Source organism: Grampus griseus, assembly GCF_964374135.1.
Source record: "Grampus griseus genome assembly, chromosome: 17".
NCBI lineage: Eukaryota > Metazoa > Chordata > Mammalia > Artiodactyla > Delphinidae > Grampus > Grampus griseus.
The window spans coordinates 57,856,260-57,878,420 of record NC_139011.1 but is presented as its reverse complement, the minus strand read 5'-3'; the positions used below and the strand labels follow the sequence as shown (position 1 = coordinate 57,878,420).

At 44.4% G+C, this 22,161-nt stretch overlaps 1 protein-coding gene across 1 annotated transcript in view; it reads right to left on the bottom strand.

Moving 5' to 3' along the window:
- The window catches only part of ZNF704 (zinc finger protein 704), a 207,001-nt gene that overhangs the window by 17,983 nt on the left and 166,857 nt on the right, over positions 1–22,161 (bottom strand). The window contains exons 3-5 of the mRNA XM_082675153.1: positions 19,392–19,495; positions 14,373–14,605; positions 1,082–1,182 (exon numbers count right to left, since the gene is read on the bottom strand). Coding sequence (XP_082531279.1) covers positions 1,082–1,182; positions 14,373–14,605; positions 19,392–19,495 — 438 coding nt within the window. The remainder of the gene's footprint in view (positions 1–1,081; positions 1,183–14,372; positions 14,606–19,391; positions 19,496–22,161) is intronic.

The following is a 22,161-nucleotide window of genomic DNA, read 5'->3' as shown; positions in this document are numbered from 1 at the left end:
GGGGGCTGGTCATGTATCTGGATTTGCCTTATGCACACTGGTTATGACTTACAGCTTCTCAAGGTCTCTTCTCAGTCCCAGATTCCTGGACAAGAAAAACCCAGAGACTAGAGCACAAGGCAACTGAACTACCATTGCCCCTCTGGAGTGGCCCCCTAATCCCTGTTGCTAGAAACTTAGTTTCATCTTTCCTTAGAATGGTTTCTATATAACACAAGGAAGTGTCAGTTGTACAAATAAAGGACTTATCTGGGCAACAGAAAATGATAGAGCAGGTCATCAGGCATCATAAGAATAGCAACAGCAGCACTGATTGTCACTGTGGTTCTTAAACCCTTTTCAGGTTATATCTGCCTTTGAGGCTCAAAGTCACGAATACACTCCACTGGGAAAAAAGTGCACATCTAACTTTACAGACAATTTCAGGGGGTTCAAGGACCCCTTACCCTACCCTACCCTACCCTACCCTAGTGGCCCATCTTTTACAAATTATTCTAGCATACATTTTAGTTTTGACCCTCACACATGCCGCTGCAGGGCTGATATAATTAGCTTCATTTTCAGAAGGACCTAAGGCTCCAAGCAGCGACGTGTTTAATGTCACTTAGTGCAGCGGTCCCCAACCTTTTTGGCACCAGGGACCAAAGTTTCTGGAAGACAATTTTTCCACAGGGAGGGTGGTGGAGGAGGATGGTCCAGGCGGTAACGCGAGCGATGGGGAGCGGCTGTAAATGCAGGTGAAGCTGCGCTCACTTGCCCGCCGCTCACCTCCTGCTGTGCAGCCCGGTTCCTAACAGGCCACGGACGGGTGCCGATCCTCGGTCCTGGGATTGGGGACCCCTGACTTAGTGAGTATATTAGGGAGGCTTTACAAATGTGAGTCACCTTCTTTCCACTTGCCATACTGGCCTATGTTATCTGCCGTGGGCATCTCCATGGTGATCAGGAAGATCCAGCTGGCTGAGTCCCTAGTCCTGTGTTCAGAATTTTTAAGGCACAGTGTGGTGTGTAATTCTGAGTGCAAGTGACCTGGATCGAACTGATGGAGACACGCCAAGCTCTGAAGGGAGGGCTGCCTTACCCAAGATGAATGGTCCGGATGTGCTTCTGCATACCCACTGCAGTGCTCAGAACCTTCCCACAGTTTTTCCAGAGGCATTTGAACATCACCTTCATGGAGTTCTATACATGGGAGAGAAAGTTACATTAAAATGAAAACTAACCCAACAATTTTAATTTTTTCCTTCATTAGAAAAGAAGCAGCGTCCCATTCTCTTGACTATAACTCAGCACACCATTCTAGGAAACCCCCTGGCTGGGGAGGATCTTGGTGACCTCAGAGATTTTCTTGCATCCTTCATGAATACTGAGCCCTGCTGGAACATTTAGTTCACTTTCATTGAGGTGGTCACAGTGTCATTTAGGCATTAATGACAGTGTCTAACATTCACTGGGCACTTACCACGTGCCAGGTGCTAGTCTAAGAATTTATCTCACTTAATCCTAAAAGATGGAAGCTATTATTATCACCATTTTACAGATTCATGGAAAGCTTTCAGGAAAACTTGCCCTGGCTACGAGCCAGCTTCCAGCAAAGCTGGGATATGAAGTTTGGGAGTCTGGTTCCAGGAACCACTCTCTCCACCAGGATACGGTTCCATCTTCTCTTACAAGGATCTCAGAAGTTTTCCAAAACAGTCCAGCACAGGAATTGAGAGCACCGATTCTGGACTGCCTTTCTCAGGTCCTGGTTTCCTTATTTATCAAGTAGGAACAATAGTACCTGTCTCATAAGGTTATTATGAGGATTGAATGAGGTCATAAAAGTGAATCATTTAGCGCAATACTGACGGGAGTAATTATTCAACCAATGGCAGCTATTATGGTCTTATTATGATTATACTTCCCGGAGTGAATTTGACAGGGAGTGAGTTTTCTCCAGGGAGGGTGCTTGTCGTTGGACTGCTGTCTCTTTGCTAATTGTTTCCATGGGCACGGTGACAATCACTTCCATGTACTCACCAAGCCCCATCCCGTTTTCGCCTGGGAACAGACTAGACTTCACTTCCCAGCCTCCCTTGCAGTTAGGTGGGGTCAGGGCCAGGGGAACATGGGCAGAAGTGACACACATTCCTTCTAAGCCTTGTCCCTAAACTACTTCTCAATGTCACTCAAGCCCCCTCTGCTGACTAGAGGTAGGGGATACCCAAGGACTTAGGGGACAGTAGAACCACTAGATCAGAGATTTTTAAATTTTCAATATTTTTAAAATTGAAGTATAGTTGATTTACAATGTCGTGTTTATTTCTGCTGTATAACAAAGTGATTCAGTTTTATATATATATACACACACACACATACACACACACACACACACACACATTCTTTTTCTAAATATTCTTTTCCATTATGGTTTATCATAGGATATTGAATATAGTTCCCTGTGCTATATAGTCAGACCTTGTTGTTTAGATCAGGGATTTTTAATCTTTTGTTTGCCATGAACCCTTCTGGCAGTCTGTTAAATTCCATGGCCCCCTTCTTGAATAATGTTTTTTAATGTTTAAAATAAAATACATAGGATTACGAAAAACTGCAAGAGTACTGAAACAGCTATCAAAATATTTTAAAATTTTGTGAAATGGTAATATATGTACTCTTTAACCCATTAAATAACAAGATCTTTAAGTGAGTCTAGTAACTACCATAATTTCAAAGTAGTGTTAAGCATAAATGATATTTCATGATATCTGCTAAAATTGAAAGGTGATATGAAAATATCCATGATTTCTATTGATACTAAAGTCACAGGTGGCATTAACTTTATTGTGGTTTGATGTCTTCGATCATAATTGCAGGAAATGCTATATTATAGTTAAAAGATTCATGACAATAAAGATATACTTCTTCTTCCATCCAAGTTCACAGACTCCCTGAATTCTGTCCACCCCCTTTCCGGGACCTGTGGACTCCAGGTTAAGAACCTCTGTACCAGGAGGAAGGAGCCTGGGTCCCTGGAGGATTGTGTGGGGCAGAGACACCCCTTCACCACCCCCGCTGACCTGACTGCATTGTGACACGAGGAATCCTTTATGGGGTTAAGCCACTGACGTTTGGGAATGGGTTATTTCAACCGTAAGCCGACCCTGACCAGTCAACATAGTAGTCATGACACCTTCCTTGAACTGACGACAGAACTGATGTAGCTTTGTTTACAAGTCTAGTAGGATTTCTGCCCTCAAGCCCTGTTCTAGAAAGCAATCATTTACACATTTAGAGGATGATTCATCAGCTATTATGATGGGATTAACATCCTGATCCAGCCAGCCACCCACCCGCACCCAAGTCTTTCTCTAGGTTTCTCAGTTGAAACAAGGTACCTGGCAACTTCCCGGAGTGAGGATACCCTGTGTGTTGGGAATGGTCACTTACAGCGTGGCAAGTGGAGGACAGAGCGTGGTGGCACATGGCCACAGTCTGCTGGGAAAGATTAGTGACAGCAGAAGGGGCCCACGCCTCCTGTGGGCTTCATGAACCCAGTGGCCTAGGGGTCCCAGGGGCTCTGGCCAGGTGGCCGGCATGCCTGACACAGCAACCTAGCCATTCCCACTGTAGCTCCTGGGCATCTCAGACAGCCTGCCTGTGCTCCCCGCTGCAATGGGCAGTACTGAGCCCTAGGAGCTGCAGCAGCGAAGAGAGGGAGCAGAAGGTAAGAGAGGGATGTGAGGGGAGCTGAGAAGCAGAGACAGAATTAGGAGACTTTAGAGTACATGATCCTGATGCGTCGGTGTTTATTCTAAGGAGACAGTTCACAGATTTCAGGCTCCCTGATCTCCTTGAGCCACTGATCCAAACGCCTGAGATGTAAGATAAACCAAAGGGGGAGAGTTTAAGTCTTGCCCTGCCCCCCACCCCAACCCCAAGGTTCACAAAAAAGAATTCTGCTTGGTGTTTTTTATTCAAAGCATATGACAGCTTAACAGTATGAATGAACAAATCCTCACCCTAGGAATGCTTTCTGCCCGTTTTTCAAACAATGAAGCTATACTATTAAAACTTAGCTTCCACTTAAGGAAATTAATGACTCGAACCAAAATTACAGGTATCTGAGAGTCCAAATATCCATCTGGAAGTGAAGTCATGATAGATGAAAACACTTTCTGATTCATTCCAAGCCTTTTTGCTGATGGTAGTCCTTTATTCATTAAACCAGGTAGCTATTTAGCAAGGAATATTCCAGTGGCTGGTGACAGAAAGAAATCTAAGAAGCTGTGCTCCAGGAACTTAGACCCTAGTGGGAGAGACAGAGAAATGATAATAAATGACGATGGTTTCAGGTATGGTAAGGTCACTGGAAATGGGGGTGGGCTGCGTTAGGTCAGACAAAGCCTCTAGAAAGTGACTTCTGAGCTGGGACCTGAAGGTTGGAGAAGAAGCAAGTCATGCTATGAGCTAGAGTTTTCCAGGCAGAGGGAAGAGTTAATGCAAAGGTGTGAAGATGGGGCAGAGCTTGACATATTGTAGGGCTAGAAAGGACAGTGAATTTAGAGGGAAAGGAGAGAGGCTGTGATCTGTTTGAAATAATGTGGAGAGGCAAGGAGGGCCAGATCATGCAGGGTCTTGTAGGAGAAGGTAAGGAATTTGGATTTTATTCTAAAATAAAGAAGCTACTGAAGGGGTTTAAGGAGGGGAACAACATTATATGATTTAGGCTTTAAGAAAACATCACTCTCTTCTGGGGAGAGAACAATAAGGTCACCAGTGTGATGCTCCCACAGGTCAGAGAAGAGGGCGGCTGGAAGGAGGTTTAGGCAGTGAGAATGGAGAAAAGTAGACACGTTCAAGATCCATTCTGGTGCTCTGTAATGGCCTGTACGGGAAAAGAATCTAAAAAAGAGTGGATATATGCATATGTATAACTGAGCCACCTTGCTGTACACCTGAAACTAACACAACATCGTAAATCAGCTCTCCTCCAATAAAAAAAAAAAATCAATTTTTGAGGCAGATGACACAATACTTGCTGTTGGGCTGAGCGTGAGGAATGTTAAAAGGGGTGGTGTTAAGGATGACTTCTACAGCTTTGTGAGTCGTGGTTCTGTTTGGGATATGCTCATTTTGAGATACCTGTTATTGATCAAGAGGAGCTAGCAAGTAGGACCGTGGATCTATGAGCCTGGAACTGAGGGGCAGTCAGGGTGAGAGATGTACATTTGGAGTCAGGAGCTGAAGGATTTCTTAAAACAGATCTGGATGAGATCATCTAGGGAAAAAAATGCAGCTAGAGATGATGAGAAGGCCCAGGATCCAATATTTCCTGTAGGAGATGAAAGAGCAGCCAGAGAGAGAGAGGGTGGGGAAAGTGGTAGTAATCCAGACAGTGTGGTATTACCAGCACAAACAGAAGAAAGTGGTGTAAGAAGGGATATGTGACTTATCCAGTATCACCTGATGATTCCTACCAATTAGTCAGTTAGATAAAGTCTTTGGAAATGAATATAATAGTATTACACAACATATAGAACCAAATTCATTCTACATCTTCGGAATTTTGTAAAGGGTCACACTGCTGATCGTTTTAGGAACTGACAATCACAGTGGTATTTCTGTGCCATAACGAGCATTATGTGTAACATTCTGTTCCTAGTCTTTGCAATAATACGTCAAGCATTTGCTTCTTGAATTGATTACTAAAGCTTGGTACTGATTATAGAAAAATAAATGTCATTGGTATAACTCCTTTCCTTAGTTAGGAGGAAACAGCTGGTATAGAGGTATTGAATTCCCAAAATACGATGAAGCTGGGCCAACATCCTCTCTAAATCCCTTGGAATTTGGAGACCTACCAATTGCAAGTGTTTGTGTGTCATCTCCTCAATTACGCCCATACTTTTTTGGGCCCCTGCTAAGGGCTCCAAAGAAATCTGTTGCCCAAAGAAAAGTAGGTAATGGAAATGAAGAAAAATGATCAACTTTGCTTCCTCCCTGCTTTTCTCCTTTGCCCGTGGGGCACCACACCGTCCCTTCTGATTCCTTCTAGCCCTCTCGACACCTTTATAAAGAGCCTCTTCATTAAACTCTTCTCAATCACCCCACTTGAGAACACCACCAGCTTCCCCCAGGACCTTGATTGAAACGGGCAAAAAGTAGGTTATAAAAGAATATAAACAACATTATATATTTGGGAGGGTATGTAATACAAATAATTACGTGGTAGAAATTGCACGGTAGAAATATTGGGGAAGGGTATCTTATTTTGACATTAATTTGCAAACATAAAAATGACCCTATTTTAAATTTAAAATGAAAGTCACCCTGTAACACTTGCTTGATTCATTTTTGGAGAATGAAAGTATACTAGCATGAGCACCTTGACTTTAATGAAATCAAGCGACTTCTCTCTACCTAGGTGAAGAATGTTCTGGGTGGAACCAGAGGCCCCTTAAACAGTGCTTAAGTACTTTTCAAAGTCCCCTGACTACATCCAATGGAGACAAAGCCTTTGTCTACAGACTACTCACTGTTATGCTAAAGGAAAGCCAGCCACGGGAGGAGGAGAACAGGGAGAAAATAGCTAAATAAACACCCAGAGTGCCACATGGATCCAAGCTTGCCCAAAGAGCCAAACCAAGCAAAGCTGCCGGGGGAGCTGCAGCCTCCAAGTCTGAACGTGCCCCTCTGTGCTTCAGTCCTGGCTTCTCCTCTCAGCTCGAACAGACGTTCACAAAGCTGGGATGTCCGAGGGAGAGAGGGGTCACTGTCGGTTGGGAAGCACAGCGTGCTAGGGTCCTCCACACATCTGCCTGATTAAGCTGAAGTTCCTGGCAGTTGACAAGCAGACTCACGGAATCTCACACATGCCCAATGTGATATTCACAGCATCACCCAGGAAAGCTCTTTAGAACCACCCAACTTTGGCCTCGTGGGCTACGACGGTTGGAAAGAACTTCCTGGGGACTCATCACTTTTGCAGCAGCTTCCAGAATGTCTCTCATACCGACTGCTTTGGGGCTCTAGGTTTCCTTCTTTGGCCAAGAAAGATCTTTGACCAAGGCTTCCTTCTTCATCTTCTCTCTGCTTCCCTTTCCATGGCAAACATCCATGCTGGTTTTGAATTATTTCGTACTCAGGGTACGTGGAGTAGTTTCTATTTTCCTGATAGAACCCAGACTGGTACACAGGACTGACAAGATGACTGCTGAAGGTCACCTTCAGTTCCAAGAGTGCAAACACAGCTGGATTTTGGAGTATTATATGACAAGTCCAGGGATAAGTTCAATTATAGCTATATTCCAGGAGGTACATAAGCATGGCTTTGAGCATCACATGACCAGTTTACCAGACAGCTGCCTGGAGTTAACGTCAAGTTGCCTTTTCTAAGGCAACTGAGAAGATCCTGATGTGTTTTTTTTTTTTTTTTCCTGTACGCGGGCCTCTCACTGTTATGGCCTCTCCCGCTGTGGAGCACAGGCTCTGGACGCACAGGCTCAGCGGCCATGGCTCACGGGCCCAGCCGCTCCGCGGCATGTGGAATCTTCCCGGACCGGGGCACGAACCCGTGTCCCCTGCATCGGCAGGCGGACTCTCAACCACTGCGCCACCAAGGAAGCCCCTGATGTATGTTTTATTTGGCAATTGGTGTGTGTGTGTGTGTGTGTGTGTGTGTGTGTTGGGATGGGCGAGGGGTGGACACTCATGCATCCAGGCTTCCCAGAGAGAAGAGGGTCCAATTATTCTGCACAGGTGAGTGTGCTGCCTCACACATGCTTCCTCAGCCTGACTTATGGGAAGCCACGCCCCTGGCAGAGGCTGCAACGGCTCTTTCAGAACCAACACGTCTACTCAGACCTTCAGCAGGTTCCAAAGGCTGATAAATGCTGTCCTAAAAAAAACCAGTAACTGTTAGAAGTTGTAGGGATTCCAATTCTTTTCTTTACTGGGAGAGCAGCCTTATACATGTCACCTCACCACCTTGGGACTTTCTTTATTCGTAAAACAAGAGGACTGAACAAGATTAGTGATTTTGGATCTGTGAGGTGTGTGGGTAAATTCCAATGTATACCAAGCAGGGATCAAACATCTCTCACCTGTATGTGCCATTTATAGATTCTGTGGTAATAAAATTTAAAAATAACAAAAAGAGTTTTGTAAATGGAATAATAACAGAATGTATCCCCTTGTACCTGGCTTCTATACCTTAGCTTAATTTTTTTTGAGATTCACCCACTGCTCCTTATGTCAGTCATTAGTTGCCTTTTATCGTGGTGTAGTATTCCATTTTATAACGTACCACAGGTTTCCAGTTTGGGGTGGCAATGAATAAAACTGCTATGAAATTTGTCTACAAGTGTTTTTGTGGACATCCTTTCTTATCTCTTAGGTAAATATCTAAGAGTGGAATTACTGGGTCATATGGTGAATATATATTTACCTTTTTAAAAATTTATTTATTTATGTATTTATTTTTATATTTACCTTTATAAGAAAATGCCAGACTGCTTTACAAAGTGGTTGTACCATTTTACATTCTCAAGAGCAATGAATGAGGGTTCCTGTTGCCAACATCTGGTATTCTGTACACCAAAAAGTGCACACCGTATGATTCCATTTTCAACAGGCAAAATTAATCTCTAGTGACAGAAGTCAGGGCAGTGGCTGCCTGTCTGGGGTGGGGGGTGGCATCTGACTGCAGAGGACAACACAAGGATTGCTGGCCTGGATCACAGTGGTGGTTACTCAGGTGGAGACATTAGTCAAAACTCACTGAACTATATACATTTAAAGCGAGTTCATTTTATCACGTGGAAATGATACCCAAATATAGAGTAGATTTAAAACGATTTCTAAAACCACATCAAAAGTATTCCTGAATTAATAGAAATCCCTAGTCATTATATATTTTCTCGATCAGTGATTTCTAAAAGTGCATCTCGCCTTTGGGGACATCTGTACATTTCCAGACATGATCAAGCGGTCCTGTAACTTGGAAAGGTTGAGCCTGGGCTCGATGATTTCTGAAGTCCTTCGAGCTCCTGGACCACACACTGCCCGGCAGACTATTCTAAGATGCTGTCATTAAATTGCCTAGATCTCTCTTCTTTACCCTGATCCTCCCTGAGGTTAATCAGCTCCCGGGCTCTGGCTGGCAATGCTGTGTCATCACCGTGAAACCCCGTACAGTGGGACCCTGAGCTGCTTTTCTTAGCACCACCCTCCCCAGCAGTTCTAACAGACGGGTCTATTTCTGGAGCAGCAGTTCTTCTCACAGAAGGCACCTCTCTGCTCAAAATTAGTGGGTTAGGAATTAAGTCCATGCAGACTGGCAACAGGTGTATTCGTGAGGGCCTTGAGGGTCTGTTTTCTTTCCGGAGCAGTCATTCACAATTTAAAGTGATTCGCTGCTCTCTGATTCTGAAAGACGGAACACGTAGATGGAGCAAATGATTAATTCTACTGTTTACTGTTTACTACTGTACAACTGTGACCGAAGCAGCTTATGTGAACTGAGCTGTTTTTTCTCTGACTCGAGATTCTCTCCAGTCCACAGGTAAAGTGGTTCATGGTCAAGACACCAGTGAAATAAATGAAAATGACAAAGGCTGGAATTTTGTGATTGCTTTTGATTTGTGCTGATGTTCTGAAATGCAGGGTCCTGAGTCATATTTCCTCACAGGGCCCCGATTTCTGCCACTGTCATTGCTTCCTTCACCCCTCACCTGACGTAGTCTGGCCCCTTCCATTAACCCTAAATAAGCCCAAGGTGGCTGAGATGGCCGAAGGGCTGCAGCGGCCCTGACCTGGTCAGGATGGGTCAGGATGGAGGACGGAGGCAGGCAGCCTTCTCTCTCCACACCCACAGTTCTCAAATTCCATTCGGTCTGTTGTCAAACGGGTAAAAAGGAAAGCAAAATATTAGCAGCCGGCATTTACTGCTCACACAGTCCTCACAACAACATGATCAATATGGTGCTATCATTCTCCATATTGTACAGATGAGGAAACTGAGGCTTAGAGAGGTCAAGGGATTTGCTAAGGTCACACGAGTACGGCAGCTGGGGTGCTAATTCCAGAGCCCGAACTGTTTTATCCTGTTTAGCAATGGACAAATCCAAAATCTGACTGAATTAGGAATCTGACATGGAAAGAAGCACGTTAGTAATTAGCTATCAGCCCCTCTTGATTTTTCCAGAGGTCGTCAGGAATTGATGGTTAACTCTTGGCCTTCCAGAGAATTGTTTCCTCCCAGACGCCTGGAGCGGCTGTATTTAGGGCCATTGCACCACCTTGTGGTCATGATGGGAACTGCACCTTCCCCGTAGTCCCAGAATCCTGGCTCATACTACCAGGCTTTTCTCCGAGCAGCCTCGAAGTACTGTCAGTCTGAAATTCCAGAGGAAAAATTCTTCTAGAACGGGGCTTGACGCAGTTGACTGGCTGATCTCCAAAGCCGGGAGAAAGAAGCCTTTCATTTCCCCTCCTCGCACCCCACGCACCTTGGCTGAAGGGCCTGTTAAGAGCGATGGGCGCTTCCTGCGGGAAGTCGCGCCCCCACCAGACAGCCTGGAGTGCCTCTCTCTGTCTTCAATTTCTTTGCGAACCTTTTGCACCCCGCTCCCGCCCTGCCATGTAATGTTGGCTGTAGCTGGGTCTGTTTTCTTTCCATGTTGTTTTCTTCTGGGCGGCAGGGGGAAATGTGGATTCCTTCAATTAATTTGCCTCAAGAGTTTCATCTTTGCTCTTTCAGCGAAACTGATCGTATTTCCAACACATTTAAGATACAGGATTTGGGGCAAATCACATAACCTCAGCGAGACTCTTCTGCACAATAGGGATATGACTAGGCCAAGGATTTTTGTGATGATTAAATGACACGCTGCGCTTAAAAGCATTTTGTAAACTGTAACAAAATATGCAAATGTAGTTATTGTCAGCAATTGGTGCTTGCTTACTACTGAGAGTAGGAGATAACGCCTTGTCTAGGCAACGGGTCTCTCTTCCTCTTTACACAAGTGGAACACGGATCACGTAAGAGGTGACAGTGAGGAAAAGCGATAAGGAGTTTCTATAATGTGGAGGAAGATGAGGGTCATTGCTTCATAATCAGTATAGGGTATGCCTCCTCCCCCTTTGTTCCGGGGTCCTAAAATGTCCATTACAAAGTTGCTACATTCCTTCCAGTACATGGGGTTTTAGGGCTTGTAAGCCCTTTCTACTTATGGTTGGTCACACTTAATCTTCGTGATTGTCTTGAGAGAGGTTTGATAATGCCTGTTTGCCTGTTTGACAGATTAAGAAGCTGATGATGAGAGGGACGAAGTGTTTTCCTTAAGTTCTCAGGGTAGCAAAGTTGAGTTGAGAATGTGGATCTTTGGATTTCCGATCAGGGCTCCTTCATTTACCACTTATATGTTCCCTCTTTTTTTTATTTTTTGCGGTACGCGGGCCTCTCACTGTTGTGGCCTCTCCCGTTGCGGAGCACAGGCTCCGGACGCGCAGGCTCAGCGGCCATGGCTCACGGGCCCAGCCGCTCCGCGGCATGTGGGATCTTCCCGGACGGGGGCACGAACCCGCGTCCCCTGCATCGGCAGGCGGACTCTCAACCACTGCGCCACCAGGGAAGCCCTAGGTTCCCTCTTTATAATAAGGAACAGGGGCTTCCAAACTTTTTTGACCAGGAGCCACAGTAAGAGATACATTTTGTACAGTAGACATGTAAGTGTACAACTGAACCAAAGCGTCAAGAAACAGTACTTATCCTGATTATGTACGTTGCACCCTATTCTGTCCTATTCATTAAAGATGTGCTGTTCACGGCTCATTAAACCGATTCACAACCCACTAGTGGATTGAGACCTGCAGTTTGGAAAATACTGATCTAGAAGGTTCTCAAACAATCCCCACAGGATACGTGACCATCACAACTGCCCATGGTCTCAAATGGATATTATGAATCTGAGGGAATGAAGAGGAAAATAAAATGAATTCAGAAAGTTTCACCAACTAGAACATATTGCCTAATGGATTACACAATTAACTCTCAGAAATCTTGTGAAATATAATTTTTAAAACTCTAAAATAGCTGCATTACAGTTACTGTGTTTCTACCACATCGTGAGCACAGCATTTATCACTCATAATTATTATTGCCTCTTTACACATTAGTGTCCACCCACCCAACTTTCAACCTTGAAGGAAGGGGCTATGCCTTAATCTCAGGGCATTGAGCACTGTGCTTGCTGGGTGCTCAATAAATATTGGTTCACTTAACACATTAAAAAAATGAATTGCAACCATCCTACTTTCCTGTTACGCTCACTATTCAAAGTACCATTAAGTTCAAAAGGCAACGACTAAAGCGGCAGGGGGGCGGGTGTGATGAATTGGGCAATTGGGATTGACATGTATACACTGCTGTGTATAAAACTGATGACTAATAAGAACCTGCTGTATATATATATATATAAAAAAAAGGAAACGGCTTGGTCTATGTAAAATCCTCTCGTTAAAAATTAGAGTCTATTAGCTTCATCCTGTTGGTATTACGGGGTGGGGGTGGGGGGCGGAAATCCAGAGGGAGAAGTCGTAAAGAAAGGAGGAACTTGGTTTTCACTCGTTCATGTATCCCTGCTATCCCGACTCCTGCAGAGTGGGTCTGTGCCCTTCAAATAAATGCCACTAGGTAATGATTTTTTTTTTTGTCTTTTCCCTTGGTGACTTGACTATCCCCTAATTGAGTTGAAGCCTACAGACCTTAAATACGAGTCTGACTAATGCAACCTAATTGCGGTGCAAGAGTATGAATGTTGGCTCGTGGCTAGAGTAGAAAGGAAAGGCTGTGATGGGCCTTCAGCAGCGCATCTTCCAAGCATTGGGGGTTCCCTGTGCTGTGAGTCCTTGCCACAAGGCTGGGCCACGCTTGCTGAGAGCCAAGGCCACACACTCTGAAGGCCCCAGAGAGAAAGTCTGTGCAGCCTGAAGCAACACAACAAGACTCCAGGTCCACGCAGCCGTCTCGCCTATGGGTTCCCACTGATAAAAGTGCTAGCCTCTCTCCCCGTCTAGTCAAGCGAAGACGCAGTGTCTGTGGGGACCCACGGGATGCCGGAACAACTCCAGGCCCCCTGCCCAACGGACTGGAGTGTAAAACAGCAACTCTTCATGCCACTGCCTCCGGGAAGGATAGCAGACTACATTAATGCCCTGTTCTCTGGGCAGAGAGAGTGCGTTCACCACCTCCCCTGCTACACATGCTGCGTGATGCTAAGAGAGACGCAGGGAGGGACGGTGTTGGATCAGTGCCATCTCTTTGTTTTTCTCTTTGAAATGAACTGGGGGAAAAAAAGGTTGCACTGCAGTCCTCGGGGTTTTGTTTGGATTTTTGTTTGTGAATAGTCATTAATAATGAAGCTGCCAATTGCAAATTAAAAGAGTAATAGATAATAACAGTTTCATATTTACACGGAGATTTAAAAAATATTGTTAAAATGTTTTCTAGATAGAGCAGTAGAACTTCTTTATTCAATGAAACAGAAATGCTTTTTAAAATTGTGAGTGAACATAATGATTTAAATGTATGTGAAGAGAATGAAAAGAATATGAGTTTTCGCTTAAGGCAGACCTGGTTGGAATGGCGGCTCTGGCCCTTCCTAACCTGCAGGACAAGAGAGACTTAAACGTATAATCTCCCTGGTCCTCAATCTCCTCCTCTCAAGACAGGAAAATAATACTTACCGTACAGGACTGCTGTGAGGATTAAATAAAAGTGTAATCAGTTAATTTATTAAATCAATTAATTAGACCTCCTTTTTCACTTCTAATTTAATAAATGTATAATTTGGGGTATATTACTTATATACTACCTACGTTTATATGTTAGCTTTCATGTATATTTCACACCTGGTTTTATAAAAATAAGATGCAAAATATTCTTTCCAACAACGCTTCAGGGCTCAGTGAAGCGGAAAAGAGAAAAACATATTAATTTTATTTTACAGATGAAGAAGTTAAGTGCCAGGAAGAGAGTGAGTTAATTACCAAACCAAGCCTGAAGTCCAATTTTCTGACTTCCAAATACTGGTAAGTCCCAGGTAATCTGATGTTAACTCTTAACCAGTGCAGCAACTTACAACCAGGGGAGAGCATGGGGATGGGATGGGGGGAATGCGTCCTTGGAAGAAACATATTAATATTTTAGTCGTTTCTATCTGTCTTTAGCCACGACCCTTAATTTATTTTGAAACTTCAAGAACATTAGAGGGGAAGAGAGGAAGGGGCGTGGGTTGGAGAAGTACCAAAATCGCCACCCCAGGATCAAACCCGCCCTTAGCGGGCGGAGGGAAAGCACCGTCCCGCAACTGAAACCCGAAACCAACCTTTCGTTTCCTGGGAATGGGCTCGTCAAAGAGAAGGTTGCTGGCCTCCGCCTCGTCGATGCCATCGTCCGGGGGCGCGGGGCTGCGGAAGGGCTTGAAGCTGTCGGCGGACAGCGGCGGCGACGGCGTGGACGGGTTGGACTGGTCGCTGGGGGCGCTCCAGCTCCAGTAGCCGCTGCTGCTCGTGCTGGAAGGCACGCCGCCTCCCTCCTTCCACGATCCGCTCAGGCCCTCTGTCCGTTCACACAAGCACAGCGTCAGTACCCAGTCCCGGACCCCGGGGAGCCCATGCATGGGTAAGAGGGGAAACGGGGGCCCGATTCCATGACGGTGAAGGCACCTGCAGCCCACTTGGCAATTTGCAACAGCTGTGCATGTATGTTTTACTCTATTTATACTTCCAAAAAAAAAAAAAACCCATTATAATTTATAAACATTTATTTTAGCCACACGATAACAGGTTTCTCTAAGAGTTTTCTGATGGGTGTTGCTTTGTGCAACACTAGTTCTTTCGGATGAGAGTGGAGATTACATAAAAACGAGGGGAAAAAAAGATGTTCTGGTTCCGTAAGTTTGGGAAGACCGGCGTTTATGGACTGTATCCCTAAGGGAGAAGTCATTTGCGGTATTTCCCCACACGCCACACCTCCACATTTTAACACTTTAAAAGGAATTTCTTACAGGACTGTGATTCTTGGAATACATTTTTAGAAAGAGTTAGTCTAAGATTTAAGAACCTAAGAGAACGAATTTCTGATTAGTTACCTAAAGCCATTTACCATCCTGCTTTTTCTAAGAAATAATCGTGCCTTACATTTGGTGTGTGTTTTACATCTTACAAAGCTTATTCACACAATCTCCTGCATTCTCACAATATCTTTCAGGGTAAGGATTATCATGCCCCTTTTACAGACAAGGACGCTGAGTCACCAGGAATTTAAGTGATTTGCCATTTCACCATGATTAGTATATAACTTGGACGGGCCAGGGCCCCAAACCTTGGTATACCAGTTGGCCTTCTTTCTCCTTCAGGGCATGCAGGCCCTGTGTTGTGAGCATCCTCCCTTCTCTCTGGCAAAGTTGATATCGTAAAAGAAGTTATTGGTAATAATTACTGATAAGACTGGTGTTGAATTTTACCTTTCCACTTGTGGGGGAAAACATGATGAAATGCTTGCTAATATAGAGAGATCTTTGCTCAGTTTAATGTCTTCAGGGGGCTATTTTAATCACAGAAGATGTGCTTTACTTTTCAAAATGCCCAATCTTAATTAGCATTTGTATAAATTTGACTTTCTTTTTGGATAATTTCTTCTCCATATTAATGCACATTTTGAATATATTAAACTATATTTTAACTCCAAGGAGGAAAAAAATCCCAAAATGACTCATTAAAAAAATGCTGTTAACATCTGTGTAATTAGTAATGAAGAGAAGACAAATAGCAGACTAGCATTCATGGAAAAATTTCTCAACTACCTTCACCTAATTATAGGCTTCCAGAATATTCCACAACTTATATCAAGCAAAAATTTCAGTTAGATGAATGAAGTTTTAAGTTGAATAGCAGAAGTAAGTTGACCATCTCCTTAAAGCCAGGCTCTAACAGAATTACATGGTCATTTATGCAGGCTCACACCTTGACAGCAGCAACAAAACCAAATCAGCATCTCAGTCCCTGTAGTCTCCACAGAGACTGATATACTCCCTGGACCCAAGTTGCCTCTGATAGCTCCATTCAATACAACATGAATTCAAGAGGAGCCCAGTGTAAGGCCTTAGGTAATACTACCTGGTGTGACCAACTCACGTGGCAGGCCCAGGAGGCTTACAAATATATCACAGCATGCACTTGTAAATAAAACAAGTGCATAGTGCAAGATCTGTAATCATGTCAAGTATGAGGAACTGAAATTATTTTGAGAACCAACAATTGTTACAGTGTGGTTACACTGCTTCATGCCAATGCCAAAAGTTCATTTGTTTGTTTACCCGTGAATGACATTTCCTTTAGAAACACTATTTAGGGACCTCCCTGGTGGTCCAGGGCTTAAGAATCCGCCTTCCAATGCAAGGGACTCGGATTCAATCCCTGGTTGGGGAACTAAGATCCCACGTGCCATGGGGCAACTAGCCCGCATGCTGCAACTACTGAGCCCACGCGCTCTGAAGCCCGCGCACCACAACTAGAGAGCCCACGTGCCACAACTACTGCGTCCATGCGCTGCAACGAAATATCCCGCGTGCCGAACTGAAGATCCCAAGTGCCACAACTAAGACCCGATGCAGCCAAATAAATATTTAAAAAACAAACACTATTTAATCAGAAGGACAATGGAATCTAGAAATATATTTTTCAGAAAATTCTTCAGAAAAAAGTCAGAACCAATTCATAATATTTTTCAGGGAGCAGTGTCTCCTTATCTTAAACATGTGTTTGCTAAAAATGCAGACAGGCATTTTGCTGAATCTCACCCTCTTTGCCGACCTACATCCTAACAAAATGATCCTTTTCCAGCACAGCAAAGGATCACAACAGTTTCCAAAAATTCACTGATATACAATCATTCTGGAGATAATTTTTATTTCTAAAAAAAAAAAAAGCCTTCATTATCATAAATTGCTTCCCCTTTTTAAGAATTTCCTCCCCTTTGCAGAATAAATGAGAGATATCAGAAATCTGGGATTACTATTTGGATAGTTATTTTTTAAGTCATAATGAACACTTTCTTTATAACTATGCTAAGAAAAGTTTGTATTGAAGAAGCAAAAGGTTTATTTTGATTCTAACATTTCAATACAAAGAAATATTAAAAATGTTCTCAAATTAAAAATATTCAATGGTAAAAAGAACGATTACATCAAAATTACTGTTTTCCCCTGAGGATTCCGTGAAATTCTGTAATTCCTTTTTCCTAGAATAGGTTTTGGGGATGACTTCACTTTTGCTTTTCCTATCATCTTTCTTTAGCAGCTCTGCCACGCTGAGAGGGACATCAGGAGAAATCTTGCTCATCTCAAGAGCACGGTGTCTACTCTGTGTGAGGAGGTGACATCACCCCAGCTTGAGGTGAATAATGACGGTGGGCCCTCCTGATTTCTGGTATTCATCTGAATTCCCAGTATCTTGACCATTCTTCCCACTTACAAATGGATTGGAGTAAGTTTTGGTGAGGATTCAGTGGACGTTCCACAAATTTATTTTAACACCTCTTGCTTACAACCAGATTACGGGTGAACCCTAGCGCTAGCTCATCATTGACTAGGCTGGTCTTTGAGAGAAGGTCTTCCCTGACAGTTAAGTTCCATCCGGTGGTCTCAGTACATTACATTCACTGGAGTGCAATATGGCTTCTGCCATGGGCCATCCACTGTGAATGCTCTTGCCAAAGCCACAAAATTCTTTGTGAGGCAGAACTGAGTCCTTCTCATGCTTGACCTTCTGAAGCATCAGAGGTTGCTCCCTGAAACAAGCTTTTCCCTTGACTTTCAGGAAGTCACACTCTCCTAATCTCTGCTTCTCCAGTTACCCCTCCCTCCGCCTCTCCCTGGGTTCTTTTCCTTCCATGATGAGAAGGCTCACGACTTCCCTCTTAGCCACCTTCTCTTCTCCCTCCACTTCTCTACAACCCTCTCAGAGTCATTTCATCTGTGCTCATGGCTTCAAAATGTTGCCTTCCAATTCCACATCAGCCCAGACCTCTCTCCCAGGCTGCGCCCAGATCCCCATCAGATGCTGCCTCTTGAATGAATGATCCTCAGGTACTCCGCACTAAACGTGTTTCAAGCTGGACCTATCATCTTCTTCAGCAACCCCACTTCTTGCTCCAAACATTCACTAACAGGTGTCTTCTTCTGCCTTTGTTCCCCATCTCAGGGAATGCGCTTCCTTGCGGAAGCACAGCAACTTCACAGAAGTCACCCTTATCACTCCCCCTCCTTCATCCTCTCTGTCCATCACCAACTCCTGTTGATTCTGCCTTTTTCACATTTCTCAGTTATGCCCTATATGTATCCACACTGTGACCACCAAGATTCAGGACACCCACATGTGATTTTCTTGTTTATTTTTTGTTTTGCCCTGTAAATCCAGTTATAACTTTCCAGTGCCTAAATCATTTAATAGCTCTCCTATAGCCTCTATGTCCAAACTCATAACCAGGCATACATGGCCCCCTGATTTCCTGCCAGGCTCTCCAACTTCATCTCCTACTGCCCTCCTGATTCATCATATTGAATTATGCAAGTCAATATTATATCATGACTAAGGAGATCTGGAATCAGGAAGATAGAATAGAATTTCAGCTCTGCTCTTTACAAGTTAATTAATCCCCAAGTGCCTCAGTTCACTCATCTGTAAAACAGTGATAACATCTCATAGAACTGTTGTGAGAATTACATGAGATAAAGCAAACTTAGTACTTGGCACATAGTAAGTGCTCAATAAATGCTAGCCATTAATACAGCTGTGATCATCTTTCCTGCCCCCCCCCACCCCTGCAAAGAGACTGTACACTACCTGGGAGTATGGACACTGTTTCAGTGATGTATTCAAACCATCTATTATGGTACCTAATAAATATATACTGAATGAAAGAACAGATTAAGAAGCCTAGGATAATGCTTTTTCAAAATATTTAATCTTCAGAGCTCTTTGGTCCAACTCCCTCTCCAACCAAACAGACAAAAAAAGCTGGGGAAGTAACTTCATTAGACCAGTCTCCATTTACCTGGGGGGAAAAGGAACACAGGTTCTCAAAGACGTGTTCTGGAAAGGTGATGGCGATCAATAAATGGGTAGTGAAAGGATGGACGCATGAACGAGATGCAGTGGGGTCTTTGGGATGACCGAGAGGAGGCTGATAGCTCTGGGGTCCACTTCTTCCGCATTTCTCCTCACTTCCTACGGACGGGTGAGCGTTAATTGTTCACTGCGTGTGGCGGGAATGAGACCCCTCAAAGAGAAGCTCTGCTCTCGGGGTCAGAGGGTCCTCCCTGTGCCCCATACCCCAGCCTCACCGTTCTGCCGCACAGGAGGGCTCCGAACCAAAGGGCTGGTGGACAAGCTGGTTAGTACCATCGCTGCTGTCACCTTGTCCATGTCCAGTTCCTCTGAGGATTTCCTGGAAAACAGGGAGGGGCGTTGTTAACTGTGCTCATTCTGCACCTACTACGCCAAGGACCACAGGCTACCATACACATTTACTCCTTTAGCTTGTCCCAATGAAAACCCAGTGTTTTGTTAGTTTTACTGTACAGGTAAGGAAGCCGAACTCCATAAGTCAAAATCATATAGTATCAGGGGACTTCCGTGGCGGTCCCGCGGTTAAGACTCTGCGCTTCCACCGCAAGGGGCGCAGGCGCAATCCCTGGTCAGGGAACTAAGATCCCACATGCTGCGCGGCGTGGCAAAAAAAAAAAATTAAATTAAATTTAAAAAATCTGATTTATTAAAAAAATCCTACAGTATTAGGAAGTGATGGTTTCATTCACTGGTCATTCATCTAACAGGTGTTTACTGAGAGTACAGTACCGGGCTAGGCACTTCTAGGCATAGGTGATGCATGGTAAACCACACACAAGGCTGGTGGGAAGAGACACAGTGATCAGTAAACAACCAAAAAGGAACAGAATAATTTCTGATAGTGACAAGTGCTATGTAGGGCACAGACATTTTGACATGACGACGGCTGTGGGCAGCTGCACTTATTGGGGTCAGGAAAGGTTCTCCGAGAAGGTGATGTCTGAGGTGAAGTGTGAAGGGAGGAGGGGAAGGGGAAATGGACCCCAAGCAGCAGAGACAGCTGTGTGAAGGCGAGGCAGCAGAAATCAGCACCGGATATCTCAAGAGAGACCCACTGGTGTGAGAAGGAGAGAGTGGTGCCAAGCTGGTCTTGTGGGGTCGTGTGGCCATGGAAGGTGTTTCGGTTTTATTCCAGGTGCAACAGGAAGTCCCTAGAAGGCTTGAATCAGGTCTAGTGACATAAAATGATTAATATTTTTAAGTTCTTGACCCAAGCTGCTACACGGAGAGCAGATTTTAGGGAAGGCAGAATAGAAGCAGGGAGGCCAGTTAGGACATGATTGCTAGGAGTCCAGACAAGAGGAAACAGTGGCAGGGACTAGGTTGGGGGCAGTAGCAGGTGGTCTGGCAGGACCGGCTGCTGTACTTGGTGTGCGGGCTGAGAAGAAGGGCAGGCACCCAGGTCTTTGGCTTGAGCATTAACTAGAGCCATTTACCGAGATGGAGAGAGTGGAGGAAAACGCAGTTAGGGGTGTATAAACTCCAGTGCTCTGCTTCACAACACTCTACTAAAGAAAGGCTAGGTCAGGGGGTAGTCACCGTGTGGTTAAAGTGAAGAGCCGCTGAGAAGAAGAGGTTACTCTGGATCATTAATCTTGGCCAGTTAACCCCGAATAAAGGTTCATCAGATAATGATCACAGTGAACTGAAGCCAGCTGAAGTTGATTTCAGTAAAGAAGTTAATATCAAGAGGCAAAAATGTATGCGGTACCTTGACATCAGATAAATTGTACCATTTCCTGAGAGATGAACATTTCGAATAAGGGAACAGTTGAAGAAGCCCCAGAGGATTAATGAGGCATATCGACAAAGGAATTGACACTTTGACAAATGTGGCTTTCATTCACAGGTGTGCTGTACAATTTGTAAAAGCGATGAACCCTCAGAGAAACTTATGGCATTGCGTCACAACAACAATGGGAAAAGAGATTCCTGAATCGGAGAAAAATCAAATGGTTCCCAGTTTAGGTGGGTTGGATTAATTTCAACATGAAGTTACAAGAATGATTACAGTTTGGCTCTCTGATGTTCACCAAGGTGCTGAATTACTAAGCAAAGCATACTCTTTCAATCTAAGGTACCAAAGATGGGAATCTTTGAAATTTTCTTCTAGAGTTCTTCTCAAAGTAACTTATGCTCTCTCTTGGCCAACGGATCCATCAAAAGACAAATTACTTGTTTCAGAGAAAAATACTTCTAGAAAGCGAGCTTGGGAGCACACAATGAAATTTATCACACAGAAGTTTTCAAGACAGTTGCATACACTTAGGGAAGAAACTAGTCACTCATTTGGCATACCATGAAAGGATTTTACAGTATCCACAATTTATAAGATCCTTGGACTTGGGAGTAAAAGTGATGCCATTTCCCCCCTGCCCCCAGAAATGAGGGCTCCTGAAACAGCCAGGGAAAGAACTTAAAGCACCTTAAGGTAACTTGGAGTGTTTTATGGCTCAACCTTCCCATGTAGTCATGGTCACAGGGGGACTGAGTTACTTGGGGGCCTTGAAGGAGAAAGGCTTGCTACAGAGACTGTTCTGTAGATGGTGGGGCTCCTCTGACCGGCCACCGGCCCAGAGCCCAGCTGTCAGGATCACTCCAGGCTGGCGGGGGGGGGGGGGCGCACCTGAACAGGCTGTGCTGCCATCTCTTCAAAGACTGAATTACAGGAGCTGCTGACTTCTCTTTCCCACTGCCAGTCTTCTCCTTCTCTTTTGTTAACAAAAGGTGTAAGAACCTGGGAAAGAGGCCCATGAGCCTGGCACAGGGAAATGGCATGACTCTGTAGGGAGAAGGTCCCCTTGCCACCTGCCCCGATCCCTAATGGGACCTGCTATGCAGTCATGGTTTTCCTCTCTTGGTTTCAGGGACCTTCATTTTTCCTTCCTCAATCTGCTCTGTAGCTTTTTTGATTTTTCCCATCTAACATGCACATTTTGTTTTAGACTCACTGATAATTAACTTAAAAGCTGATTTGTGTGTTCT